Source organism: Lissotriton helveticus, chromosome 3_1, assembly GCF_964261635.1.
Source record: "Lissotriton helveticus chromosome 3_1, aLisHel1.1, whole genome shotgun sequence".
NCBI classification, from domain to species: domain Eukaryota; kingdom Metazoa; phylum Chordata; class Amphibia; order Caudata; family Salamandridae; genus Lissotriton; species Lissotriton helveticus.
The window spans coordinates 1,170,767,246-1,170,781,431 of NC_136061.1; the positions used below are offsets into that span (position 1 = coordinate 1,170,767,246).

Consider the following 14,186-nt stretch of genomic DNA (forward strand, 5'->3'; position numbering starts at 1 on the left):
AATCCCATGATTAGGGAAATGATACAGTTTTGAAGTTAGCCCAGTCTAGCTATTAATTGGACTAAATCAATGTTGATGCTGCTGACCAGAGCCCACCTGAACCCAGCACTAGACTACCCCATAATTTGGACCCAGACCCCATAAGATATTTGGGTATCCATAATCACAAAGACATGGAGAAAATCATACAAGAGAACTAAGATAAATGTCTGAGCGAGATAACAGGGCAAACTAACAAATGTAGCAGGGTAAAAAGTTCAACGGCAGGCAGAGTAGCCCTCATGAATATAGTTGAACTAGAGAAAACACTGTACTTATTCCAAAATATTCCAATACCACAGAACCGGGCGGTCTTTGACCAACTAAAATCATTGATGATGAAATTGGCCTGGACGGTCAAACAGCCCGGAAGTAGCTGGGATATGCTCCAATCTTCCAACTATCTTAAGACGCTGGGGAGTTCAATTCCCACAGCTACAAAATATATTACTTTATTTTCCCAGTCTGGCAAGGAGTTCTATTGGACTACAAGCACTATGGTGCAGTGTAAGAGCTATTCAGTAATTTACTGGCAGAACCACACAAGTGGAAATTATTAACTATTTTCTTAACAAACCCTTCCACAAAGAAACATTTCACATAGTTGTATTGTCAGCAAACCAAGGACATTTTATCAATTGTGAATATAGACTAATATATTATAAATTCTTAAACAGGGTTTACTGTACATCTGTTAAATGGTTTATTCACTACCTTGGAATGTACACGATGCACCAGATCTAATCAAGGGATTTCTAAACCTACCATGGAATGTCCAGGAGTCTGTGATTGTTGGCAAGATGTGATGGAAACCCTCTTACACATGACTGCGAACCACCTGGACATGATACATTTATAGCTTTGTTGGGATATGTAAAGAAGGCCCCAAAACCTATAGGAAATGTACTACATTGGCTTTCCTACTGGGAAGAAAAAGAGTTGGCATGCAGTGGGGTGAGGTGCAGCCCCTAAGGTGGCTGAATGGATATGAACTTTGTACAGTGTAACACCCAAGCAGAAGTCTATACAAGCCTGCTGCTAAGTGAGTGAAGGCCCAAAGACATTTGGGGACCCTTTCGGCAGTACTAAGCAACACTGGGAGGAAACTGCCCCAACTTGAAGTGTACAGGGAGACGATTCATGTCTGCATGATGTCATGTGGGGACCAAGGGTAATGAAGAGTTGTTGGTGGGATGTGTTTGAAGTTGCCTGGACAATTATTATTCATGCACTGTCATTTTTTAAGGGAATTGCAGAAATGTATTACCTATGCCATGCTTGCCAAAAATAAAAATAAAGTAATAAAAGAAGATAACACTTAAGCTACTGAGCTCAGAAGTTGAAGTTATTCTAATTTCTGACCATGCAACCAATTGTGATTTAATGCCATCAAAGGAAAGGGCAATAGCTGGAACTGCAATTCTTATTTGTTGGAATGTCCAAATTATTTTCCAGGTCACATTTATTCCCAGGTATTTTTAAATTTGAAATGTATTGCAAATCTATATGCAATTCTTGAAACACATTCAAGGCATCCACTACTTCCTTTACAAAAGCTATACCGAGACAAAAAGCAAAATCTAAAGAAGACTTTGAAAGGGACTCAGACATAGCATGATTTTTTAATGTTTCAGATACAATCTGTGACAAAATCTATTCTACCTCTTGAGTGACTTATACTATGCAATTCAAACTCATTTTATCTATAGAATAGGTTACTCTACAATTCCTGAGTAATCCAGATTGGAAATAAGCTCTTTAATATTGGTATTGTTCCTTTTGTATGAAGACATACTATCCATATGATTCTGAGAACCCTAGGGTTAATCAATTGTGGTTCACAAGTATGGAACAAAGTTAATGATATTATGAACACAAATGTCTCTTCTCATTCCCAAAATATTTTTGTAGGGTGTTTCCTGTAGGGCTGTGTAGTGGTTCTAAACAAAGTACAGTGGCTGATCAATGAATAGCAGTTGGCATCCAACAGATACCTACCAACCTAAAATATACCAATGATACATTGTTTAAGCTTGGTACAACAGCCTGTTTAACAATTATAACACTGAGAGAATGAGTTGTTCTTGAAAGTTAAAATAGACATGCTTAGTTATAGTCACCTTGAATATTTTTTGTATTTTAATTTTGTGGTGTAGATGCTTTACTTCACTTCTGACTATGGTGTTATTACAAGTTATTACAAGATACTTCACCGTGTAGTTAATAATTCCTGTATGACCAAGACGCATTCATCCAATTCCCCTTTCTTCCTTATTTTTTCAGTTTACATACAAAATTGGAGCCTGCATGTTTAGATATCCTGTTTTTCTATTGCCTGTTCCAATATACATTTATAGAGAATTATTGCTGCATAATAATAATTTTTTTAAGCATATCCTTATCTATAGAATACTATATGGGTATATGATAACCTGGTTATAATAATATTCATGTGCAATAAAGTTTTTACAAAATTAAAAAATGAAAGAAAGGAAGAATAAAGAAAGACAAGGGAAAGAGAAAAAAGGAAGAGGGAAATAAAGAAAGAGCAAAGCAGTGCTAGTACTGTCATACTACTAATGTTTCAAAATAAAATGTACTGCAAGAGAATAGATGACACCAAATGTAAATGTGCCCATTGACAAGAACTGGGAAGCTCAAAGGCCATAGATACAGAACCCAGCAGAGCTAGGAAATCTTTTCATCCTTCTGAAGTTAATAAAATGAGTACCACTTCAAAGTATAAATACAGCAGTTTCACAGTGACAGGAAACTGTGGTAGAAAGCATGATCTGACAAACTGAACTATAATTACCAAAACAACGCATCACGTTTAGCATTGATCATTGTATTTCACATAATTGAATCACATTTTGTAGATAAAGAACACACTTCTTACAGCAAAAACCGGATACAGTTCTGGTGAGCTCAGATCCCAGCTGTTGACATGGGACCCTATCTGGACTCCCGGGAAGCCTAACTCTTTCACACATCGATGCATTTCTAGCACTGCAAGGTCTGGTGCCTGCAGGGGCAATGTGCCAAGACCTATGAAGCGTTTGGGGTACTTCCGCACAGTAGCTGCCAGGTCATCATTTAGTAACTGGCACAGGTCCAGGGTGTCCTTAGGCTTGGCCTGATAAGAAAAGGATAATACACATTTTAAAATCAGAATTATTTCACTCTAATGCTCCTCTATCTAAATACAACCAGTAAAGAAAATGATATGAGCAATGATCAAATACTCTGGATCAGTCTTGAAGTTGAAATATCGCTCTTTTTAAATTTCAGATCACTGAGCCTGAAAGTTTGTTTTTTTACATCTGTGCATTTAGATTACACAAAACCGTATCAAAGAGATATGAAAAATGCAGGTACCAAAGCCAATCTGCACTCCAATAGGAGCTGATCCAGGGATTTCTTAAGTGGGAATATTCTTTCAATTTCCAAGAGAAGATGCAGTCTTAAAAAACCACAAGTATTCCACACTTAGGGGCTATTATGATTGCGGAATTTCCGCATCCTCCGGGCCGGCGGAAGCCACCGCCGGCCCGGAGGATGCGGAAAAACCGCAGCGGACCCACCAAAGACCCACCGCCACATTAGGATGGCTGGTGGGTCCTGGTTTCCGTCCGCCACTTTTCCGCCGCAGTTGGCTTACAACCGCGGCGGAAAAGCTCTAATATGGTGGCGGTGTCTCTCAGACACCGTCCGCCATATTAGGATTGCTGCCAAGATATGCTTTTCCGCGGCGGGTTTACCGCCGTTGAAAAGCATACGGATCTTCACTGCAGGGGCCCGTTGCGGGCCCCCTAGGTGAAGGGGGGGTGGGGGGTGCACATGGGGGGTACCTATGGTACCCCCCTGCATTTGTATGCAGAAAGCGGCAGGCACCGCGCGGTGCCTGCCACTTTCTACATACAAATGCAATGCGTGCATTTTTAACATTGCTGCGGGTGCAGCTTGAAGCTGCACCCGCCGCAATGTTAAAAATAGAGGATGTGACCACCAGTGTGGCGGTCACATCCTAATAGCACAGGAGGGAACGCCGCAGCCCATGCGGACGTTCCCTCATCCTCGGTGATCGCGGACGGACTCAAGTCCGTCCGCGATCATAATCGGCCCCTAAATGTGGACATTTATTTAGTTCTAGGTGGGCCGTAAAGCCTTATTTGGGATTGTGTGTCCAGGGAAAAGGCTATGTTATAATGAGAAGTGCGAACTCCACCAGAAGAATTTCCTCCACTATATTTTGAAAGAAATAAAAAACTAGCACCTCCTCATCCAGATTTGCCACTTTCAATACAAATCAGAGAATTTTTCCATTGCCACGATGGATCTATGAAAATGTTTGGATGAGAGAGGGAGGCCCTCTGCTTTTATGAATCTGTTTCTACAGAAATATTCTTCCCCAGGTCAAGCTGGAATATCTGCTCACTCCCTGATCCCACCCCCAGACTACTGACCGTCAATTACAGACAGTCTGTCCTGCTTAATGGAAGAGGGACAAGGTGCCATTAGGTAGACCAGGGGTGCTCTCAGCACTGCTAGATCTGTCAGAACAAATTATTCCAATAGAATTGCTACAAAGCAAAAGTTCTTGAATTCCGCCCATTTTCTGCTTGCAGATTTAAACTGGGCCTATTCTGTATTTGATCCTAAGAAAAGGAAATTGATTTAGAATACCCATATTGTAGTGTAGTTCCTATTATCCCAATAGGCTCTGCGCATTGGAATAATACCTTCAATAGTATAGGCCTAGACCAGACGTTAACTAGGTCTACTACTGTCGATATTAGACTTAAAGTTTTGGGTTTGCCAGCTAGCTCAGAGTTCACTAGAAACTTTCTCGAATGTTCAGGAAGGAATTAACTTCCCTGATTAGACAAGAAGGGATTTAGTTTCTGACAACCATAGAACATGACAACTTTGCTCTCCCCTAATCAAGAGTGTATCTCGAGAGTCGTGTGAACAAAAGGCAATTTATTTTACTCAGTCAGTACGTGCATTCTTAGTCTCATCAGATTGTAGAGAAAAGGAAGAGACGGGCGTGTTCAATAAAAGATGTTATTTATTGATCAGTCTCTTTTCTCGTACAAGAGAAATGGATCGATATTATTGCAATACTTATAGTTAAGTAAAGTGCATACATTAAAAGCAGAAGTATAAAATAATACTGTAAAAACATTGATATGGTTTCTAAGCCATATGAAAGTTTTAAAATGAATAAAATATATTACATACACATATACATTTGACTAAACGTACTCAACTGGTGTTTCTAAATACGCCTACCCCGTGTACCTGACCTAAGCCTAATACGTGGGCGGGAATAGAAAGTTACAGTTTAAGTTAAGTTTGTTTTTGCCAAGTGACTGACTAAAGAATTCTCTGCGAGGGGTTATTCAGTTCTGTACCTGGAAGTTAGGATGAATGAGTGATGGTATCTCTCGTCTCTGGTCTCGATATTCTAGGCTGCCTGCGAGGGCTACCCGGAAACGCCGGAGCTGGATTTCTCGGCAGGAGAAATAGGCAGCTGCTCGATTTCAGCGCGTCAAGAAGGCGGGGCTGCTCCAGCGGGGTCTGCTCTGCTCTGGGCTTCGGCAAGTCTGGCTGCTCCGTCCTCGTCACCACCGCGTGTGTTTGCATAGGGCAATATCGGTAATATTTATAACTTTAAGGTGCCGAGATTGACGTAAGGATGGACATAGATACGTCAATAAGGATGTCATACGACCAGGTCGTTAGCACATTCTTTTGCTGAAGTTCTCGGTGAAATCAAAACAATGGCCGCAGGGTTTTTCCCAGGTCTGTCATAGGTTTGATTTGTTATGAGAACTCCGTATGCCTTATCAGGGGCTGGAGGAATATCGCTTGTCTAATTAGATGGCAAGCGTTATGACCTAATCAGATAACACGTTCCTGTGCCGTAGTGTGGCTTTATCAGATAACGGTTTCCTGCATCATGGGGGTTTTCTGCCTCATGGGCTGACTGCTAGTTAACTTGTTAGTTTGCTAACCAGAATAGGGTCAGGAATAGGGGGATCGATACAGAACCTATAGGAATACATCACACCCACTCCACGCTAACTATGGTCATATTTACTAATCTATGCATAGTACAACATACTGTAGAGTATCGTGTATACCTTACCACCCCAAAATACATAAATGCATTTTGAAATTATCAAATATACAGAAAAAATGCAGTCATATGTATAGTATGCACTCAAGCTGTAGAATAATGCAAAAGTAATCACGCATTTGTATACATTATTGCTATTTTGTATATGAAAATTTACACATGAAACGGCTCTTAATACAGAAAAAAAGTTCGAGACCATTTCATCACACAATAATAATAACTATGAACATGCCAGCGGGCAGCTAATGTCTATAAGCTATGTAAATTTAGGAATCTTAGTTCTCTAAGAATAGTCCTTACTTTAAGCAGAAGATAGTGTCCCGAAAAATATGCAAAAAAATATTTTGGGGCTGCTGAAAAAATTGCTGTCCGTGAACTGGAGGGAAAATTGTTCATGTGACTTTATTATTAAAGTTGAAGGCCAAATTCAGGGAACGCCCTGTACGAGTTTGTTCAAAAGTCTCTATTTCTGCTCTGGTGAGAACATCATATCATTTAGGCTTTCGAAAAAGTTGTCAACAGCTTCCTGGGAGAGTTCCACTAACTCGGAAATAGGTGTAACCATGCATTCGTGCGCATGATTGTCTCCACTGACATTCTGATTTGGATTGCTGACAGAAGGTCGTACCTGATCGATGCTGCTTTCATCTTGTACTTCACTACCCCTTAATCGCAGTGGTGAAGCTTCCACGAATGCCGTCATCAGGATTGGTAGCCTTTGAGGGCAGCACAAAGCGTGAGCCTTGATTGGACTCAACAATGTCTCTGCATCCATTGGCGCATCCGATTGTAGCGTCAGACAGGTGTCTAACACGCATTCTTCTCCGCATAGCAGGCACCTTAATACTGGTAAAACACATCGTTGCCACATAGGTCGAAATGATAGAAACCAAGTCATGTTCAGGTCTCTAAGCCGGGATAGTCCCAGGATTTTTGATATCCGGTCCCGGTATCCAATGGCTAGGATTGTTTCTTCCCTTGTCGCAGGTGTTCTGTCTGTGACATGGTTTGCCATAACGAAATATAAGGACTAGGAATAGGATTCCTGCAATCAGTCCTAAAATGAGGGGAAGTCCGTCAAAAATCGAATGGACGAAATCTGGAAAAATACCCAGTATGGCTTTGAATGGTGTTAATGCCATCGAAAATACTGTCTTAAATACTTTTGAGACTCCGCTGGTATCAGAAATATTTAAGATTTCATTCAGGATTTCTGCGAAATGTATGGGGGAATTAGTTGATAATAATGAATGTATCTCTGCAGTCGTCCTTGCGACTTGGAGATCATACGTTTCTTTTGATGACGTGAGCCTTGTCGGCGTCTGAAGAAGCACTGTTTTCATTCTGCTTAAAGTATCTATTCGAATAGAAGTAATTTTCAAGTTGGGCCATGCCCTTGCCTCCCTGTCTGGAAAGGAGCTGGGGAACAATGAGTGTCCACAGCACTTGACCTTCGCAGTCGTAGTTACGAGATAAGGAGTCCCGGGCATAAGACTACAACATCTGCGATCTACAATTAGAATGTAACTCCCATTATAGAGTCTTTGAAAGAATGGTTCAATCTCTGTTGCAGGTGCGCCTTGCTGGTGACATGAAAGGTTATTTGAGTTCCCTTCACAGGCTCCATGCAAACTAATTCCGTTACACAGAAGTGTACCGCTTAATGACATTGCACAATTATTGCCACTAAGAAACACTTTCTGTCCTTTATTACTGACACATGCATGTGAATAGGGCAGGTTCCATGTTGTTTTTATGTACCCTTTTCCCAATTTTTCGTACATGCCAGCCTGTATATATTTTTGGCAGTATTGAAACCTGAAGGTTGATATTGGAATATTTATTATCCCATGTATTATCCATTCACTGACAGGTCGTTCTGACATTGTCACTGGTAATCTCTCAAGTTTCTCAATGCTCAGGATTGTATAATCAGCTCCCTTTTGGGCCATACTGATTTGTCTATCAGTAAGGTTAAAGATATAGAATAGTGACGTTGTGTTGATTAAACGCCAAGGCACATAGCCTGAACGCAGATTTTGTAACGTCCAGCCAAGCTGTACAATAGAACGCAATTGAGACTGACCGTGTTGTAATAACAGTAAGTCTTGCGATAATATGTCGATTGCTGAAGACACAATGCTGTCCAAAGAAAAAATTCTGGAGGACAGAGTCATTAACCCATTGTCCACTACAGAAAGTGATTTTTCCAAATTAATACGGTCAATTTCCCGTATTCTCTCTGCTGTTTCAATTTGAGTAACCTTCCAGGCCTCATTGTATGCTGCATATACAGAGGCTGCTATGACACGCTTTTGACGCTGTTTGCGTGGTCCCATAGTGAAATCACGCAAGTCAGCACCATCAGTAAGTAAAGTTAGGTGTTGCTTAATTTCTGCCAGTGTGGAAGTTTGTAGCCATTGAAGGCATAATTTGCCCACACTGTAGGTGGTTATTATCCCTGGGTGATGTCTTTGAGGATATCTAGGGTCTGGCCTGGTCATTTTGAACCCCTGTGTTTTGTTCAGGAATCTGTCTTGACAATTATTAGTATCTGTGGGCCAGATCAACCACTGTTTCCAATCTGGATGTGTTCTGTTTTGGTTTAATACATAATTTACGTCTATCTCTTCTTCTGTAGAACTATTGCTGTTCATTGTTGGTTTTGGAATAGACGGTTTATTTAAGTCTTTGATTTTGGCTAAGCCAAGACAGGTAGTTTGTTGAACAGTGTCATTTAAAAATATAATTTGTTCTGGGATCATGCAGGCTCTAAACAAAGATTCTATACCCTGTACTTGCCATTCTTTTGTGCCCCAAACACTTTTCAATTCAACATTTTTGTCCCAATAATCAAAACCAAAAGTATTCATTTGTTCAAAAAATGAGTCCGAATATATCAATTTAGTGTTTGTTATCATGGTCTTCATCCCTGTCTTATTTGACAATTTAAAATAAAATGTTTCAGCATTACTTATGTTAAAACCTGAAAAGTATGAATATTTGTCGTAAACGGTTCTTGAGCTTCCTTTTGGAGGGGTTGCACAATGTTCCCATTGATTATAATTTAAAACATTTCTAGGTTGTGCAGATCTATGTAAGAAATGGTTACCATAGTGGTTATATTATTATTATTATTATTATTATTATGCGTTCTTATATAGCGCTCGATTACCCGTAGGCATCTCGGCGCTTGCCTTGGGAACCCGTCCTGGCTTTTCCCTGTGAGATACCCGTACTGGGCATCCCCAAGGTGAAAGCCAGGCATCCCGCCGCGGGGGGGCCATAGTGGAGATTAAGCAGGCTAATGCCCAGAGCTGCAGAGTGTGAACCCATGATTCAAGTAGGCACCGAAACGAGAATTATCGAGTCCGTGGATAATTGGGTTCAAGACCCTGCCGCGTCGGGAATTGAACCCTGGTCCCGGGTCTGACCTCGGCTTCAGGGTCTGCCTCCTCTAACCAGTGAGCCACACTTCTCCACTATAGCAATACATACTATCATAATTTGTAGAACCCTGCAAATAATCATGTTTGGTAAATTTAGCAGACATTACTAAGTCAGACATCATATTATTAATGCTTTCGAAGTCCCAATCATCAGCAAATGAGCTTGGTTTTACAAAGTCACTCAATGAGATCTTAATTTGGTGTGGATATTTCAGGATTTCAACCGGACCATAGATTTCGTAGTCAGTGTTGTCCCATGCTACCCCACCCGTTATAGGATTGGCTGTGAAGTTGGTTGAAGAAAGTTCTCTTTTCTCGACGTGTGAAGATGTGTGTGGTTTGAGGATCAAGTTGATTTTCTGACTTGCTGTGTCCATTTTAGCATATTTTCCCTCAATGAAGCGTCCCAATGTTAGTATCATGATGAGCCAAAGTATGAGGATAAATGCACCAAAACCCACCCAAAATTCGATCCATGGAGAAATTAGATATGTTTCTTTCAGTTGTTTCAAAAGTTCTTTAACTTTATCTTTAAAGGTTTTTGATGATGGCTGTGTCTTTGATTCAGTGAAGCCTTCAGAGGAATCATCAAAGTTTATGAAGTAGCCGGATGCAGTTCTGTCAATAGTTCCAATTGCTTCAGGATTACTGTTTCTTGCATTATCATTTGGTACTTCATTATAGGTTGGTGTGTCTCTGCTAAATGTTTTTATTTGGGTTTTCAGAGGTCTAAGTTCCATTGCATTGTTGCATAGTCCTTGTTGTTCTTCTGTAGGTGTTTCGAAAGTGATTAACCTCTTTGTTAGAACCTCTGTACTGGTAGCAAACCTTGGTGTTCTGCTACTTATTGGGAGTCCACTTGGCCTACTATTTGTTATCGGCCACATGATTGTGGTTTTACCAGGTCGATGGATACAACTCGGTTCTCCTTTTTACCAGCAAGTGGCGGTAGTACAACTGATCTTGTCCCGTTGACAGACAAGACCGGAACTGCTTTTCTGTAAGAAGGCCCAAATTCCTTCTTTACCGCGATCTTTTCTCTGACTAGATCCCCGACTTTTGGAATCCAGACAGGTCTTGCTGGGACAGGTGGTGGTTCTTCAGTGGTTGTTGGCTGTTGTTTCAACTTTATGTTGCTCAGGTCTTTTCTTGTTTCATTTAAGTCCTGCAAAATAGCCAAACGGTCTTTGATATCAAAGCTTTTTTCCTTCACCACTGAAGTTTGACTGTCAAGGTCAGAGATCAACATCCTAGTTCCAAATAATAATTCGTACGGACTGAATCCCTTCAGAGAATTTCTTGGCAAGTTATTTAGACTACGTTGGACACTTATTAGATGTTTGACCCACCCAGCTCCCGAACCTAATACCTTTGCCGTTATAGATTGCTTTATGTCACGGTTTTTTCTTTCAACAAGTCCGTTCCCCTCAGGGTGAAATGGACAAGAGTACCGCAATGTCACGCCCATGCTGACCATGGCCTCCTTATAAGCTCTAGAGCTAAAAGCAGGACCGTGGTCTGAATGCAGCATGCCAATTGCGTATGTGCCGATAAAGACTCGCAAATCTTTTATAACAGTTCTGGCGTCAGCCGTTCGCTGGGGCCACATCCATATGAATCTCGTGCATGAGTCCACTGCAACCAAGATATATTTATAGTTACCATCCCTTTGTAAGGGACCACAGTGGTCTAGGTAAACACAGGCTAATGGTTTATCCGAGATTAGAAGGGGCGTCTGCGCTGGACGTCTCACCGTTGATACTTTCATTTTTTGACATATTTCACATTCTAAAACATAATTCCTTGTTTGTCTTCTCATTTGTGGCCACCAGTATCTCTGTTTTAATAATGATACTGTGGCTGAGACGCCAGCATGTATAGAAGCAAGCCCTTCGTGTGCCGCTATTATCAGTCCTAACCTATGTTCCATGTTTGGAATTGCCCTATCCCCCACTCCAGGGATTCGAGCAAAAGGAACATTGTTTGCATCAGTTATGTATGAGTATTTTACAGGAAAGCCTTTCGGGAGTGTTTCTATCGAATCCTTTTCTGTAGCGCTGACAGCTTGTAATATTTCGCTGTCTATTTTTGTTTTTGACCGTGTGATGGCAGCTACGGAAGCCGTTTGCACAGCTGCCTTCGCGGCCTCATCAGCCAATGAATTCCCTGCAACGTGAACGCCATCACGTTGATGACTCAGTGTATGTATCACGTGAGTCTTTGGTAGTTCTTTTTGTAAAAGAACTACTTGTTCCCAGAGCATTTTATGCTTGATTGTGCCACCTTTCGCATCCTTGAAACCATTCTGAAGCCAGATCTACAAGTATTCATTGTAAGACTGAACGCAATAATACGAATCGCACACTATGAGTGTGGGGAATTCTCGATCGGTATTTTCAAGCGCCATCTTGAACGCCAGTAGTTCTGCTCGCTGAGCTGTACAATCTCCTAAAGATTGTGTTTTAGTGATTGCTGGTTTAAATTTTCCTTCGTGCCAGCGACCTTTAACGATCGCGCACGCAGCACTGTAAGCTTGCTTACCCCCCACTGCGGGTTGTGCTGATCCGTCTGTATATATTATACAGCCGTAGTGTTCTAGAGGCAGAATTTCGGTCGGCGGAGGACATTCAAATTCATATTGGAGAAATTCTTGTGTTTTTAAGTAAGGATCAAATTCGTACGCCACGTCTGTTGCAGCAAGAGAATTAGCCCATTGTATCCATCTCGGATGGAGCGCTTTAGCATTCGGAATGCTTGCTTTTGTTACAGCCTCTAAGGCTGGTATCGGTGTCACGATTATTATTCGTTTACCTTGTGCCAGGGCTCGTTCTTTTGCTATAGCTGTCTGTGTTGCGGTAAGAATTTTTTCCGTTGGGCTAAATTTCATTTCAGCCTTAGTGTACAAGTGTGATTTGAATGCAATTGGTACCGTTTCTCCCTCATTAGAGGTCAGGTATGTGAATCCGCATCTCCCTGGGATGACTCGAATCACAAGATTGCGTGTGTTATCACGTGTTTCTAATTTTGTTTTAATTAGCATGTCTGTTTGTAAGGATCTCAACATTTCTGTGTGTATTTGAGTCCAATTGGTTCTTTTAAAATCTGGTTTTATCAGATCATAAAGGGGTTTGACCCTTTCTGCGTAATTTGAAATGTATGTTCTTCCGAAATTTAGGAAGCCTAGAATTGACTGTAGGTTTTTTAGTGTTCTAGGTGCTTGGAGGACGGCACATTTCTCTAGAAAATTGTCAGCCAGGCTTTTGCCTTCACTTGATAATTCATATCCTAAGAACAGGACTGTCAGATGGGCAATTCTGGATTTTTTAAAGTTGAATTTGTAACCCTCTGCTGCGAAACCAAGTATTATGGTGTTCACTCTCTTCAAGTGAGTCTCCAAGTCATCATCTGTTAAGTATATGTCGTCGACATACGATAATGCTTCGTCGTCATATATTTGTAATAATTCTGTTACTCTCGCTGAGAATACTCCCGGGCTGTTCTTGTACCCCTGGGCTAACCGACAGAATTGCTTTTGAGTGCCATTTATTGAGAATGCAGACAAATATCTGCTCTCTGGTGCTATGTTTTGACAAAAGAATCCATTAGATATGTCTAATGTTGTTTTGTATTTTTTGCGCACTATGTTATTCATTAGTGCAGCACTATGCGAATTTTGCACTGCAAAAGTTTTGCAACATGAGTTAAGGTGTCGGTAATCCAAAACTAGACGATATGAATTGTCTGGTTTGGAGACCGGAAACAAAGGGTTGTTCATTTGTGAGGTGCAAGTTTCAATCACCCCCTGGTATTCTAGCTGATCTAGAATTTCTTTTACCTGTTTTTTAGCTTCTTGCTTAATTGGGTACTGCCTTTGTGCAGTAGGTTGTGATTTTATCTGGATTTTGTGAGGAGGAGAGTCCTCATCCCATCCTACATGATTTTTATATAAAGCAGGAGCTAGAGCTTCTGCCCACTTTCTAGCAAGTGTATATTTTTTATGAATTGGGATATGATTTGAGAAGGCAGGCATAATTATTTCTTCGCCATGAGGGCACTCCCTGACAAACTCTGGTGGCCAGTCTTTTTCAGCTAGAAGGATGTCATAGCCCTTGGAGAGATTATCCCAAAATAGTCCCCTTATTTTTCTAGTCTTATCCCCCTCTATACGTAATGTTATTTCGTATATTTTGTGGGGTTTGCTAACTCTGGTGTCTGCAGTTTCCACTTGAAGATATTCATTCGTGTCCACTGTCTCCAGATGATTCATAAGGACTTTGCGAGCTATGCTCACTTCTGCTGCGCTGTCTAGCATTGTCTGAGCCCATTCTCCGTTTTTCAGTTGTGTCCTCAGTATTCTCGGCATTGTTAACTACCTTGATACTGGCTACCTTCTTTTTTGGAAATTGTAATTTCTTTTTTAGCTGAGCAGGTTCCTTGTCTTTGGACTTGGCGTGCTCTTCTCTTTGTTCTGATCGTCCTCTTCTTTCCGATTTCTGCGAGGAAGTCTGAAAAGATTGAGAGGGACGTGTATCAATGTCTTGATATCTATCAGG

At 41.0% G+C, this 14,186-nt stretch overlaps 1 protein-coding gene across 1 annotated transcript in view; it reads right to left on the reverse strand.

The window, feature by feature from the left end:
* ACMSD (aminocarboxymuconate semialdehyde decarboxylase) overlaps positions 1 to 14,186 on the reverse strand; it is a 625,677-nt gene that overhangs the window by 335,893 nt on the left and 275,598 nt on the right. The window contains exon 5 of the mRNA XM_078681812.1: positions 2,939 to 3,175. Coding sequence (XP_078537938.1) covers positions 2,939 to 3,175 — 237 coding nt within the window. The remainder of the gene's footprint in view (positions 1 to 2,938; positions 3,176 to 14,186) is intronic.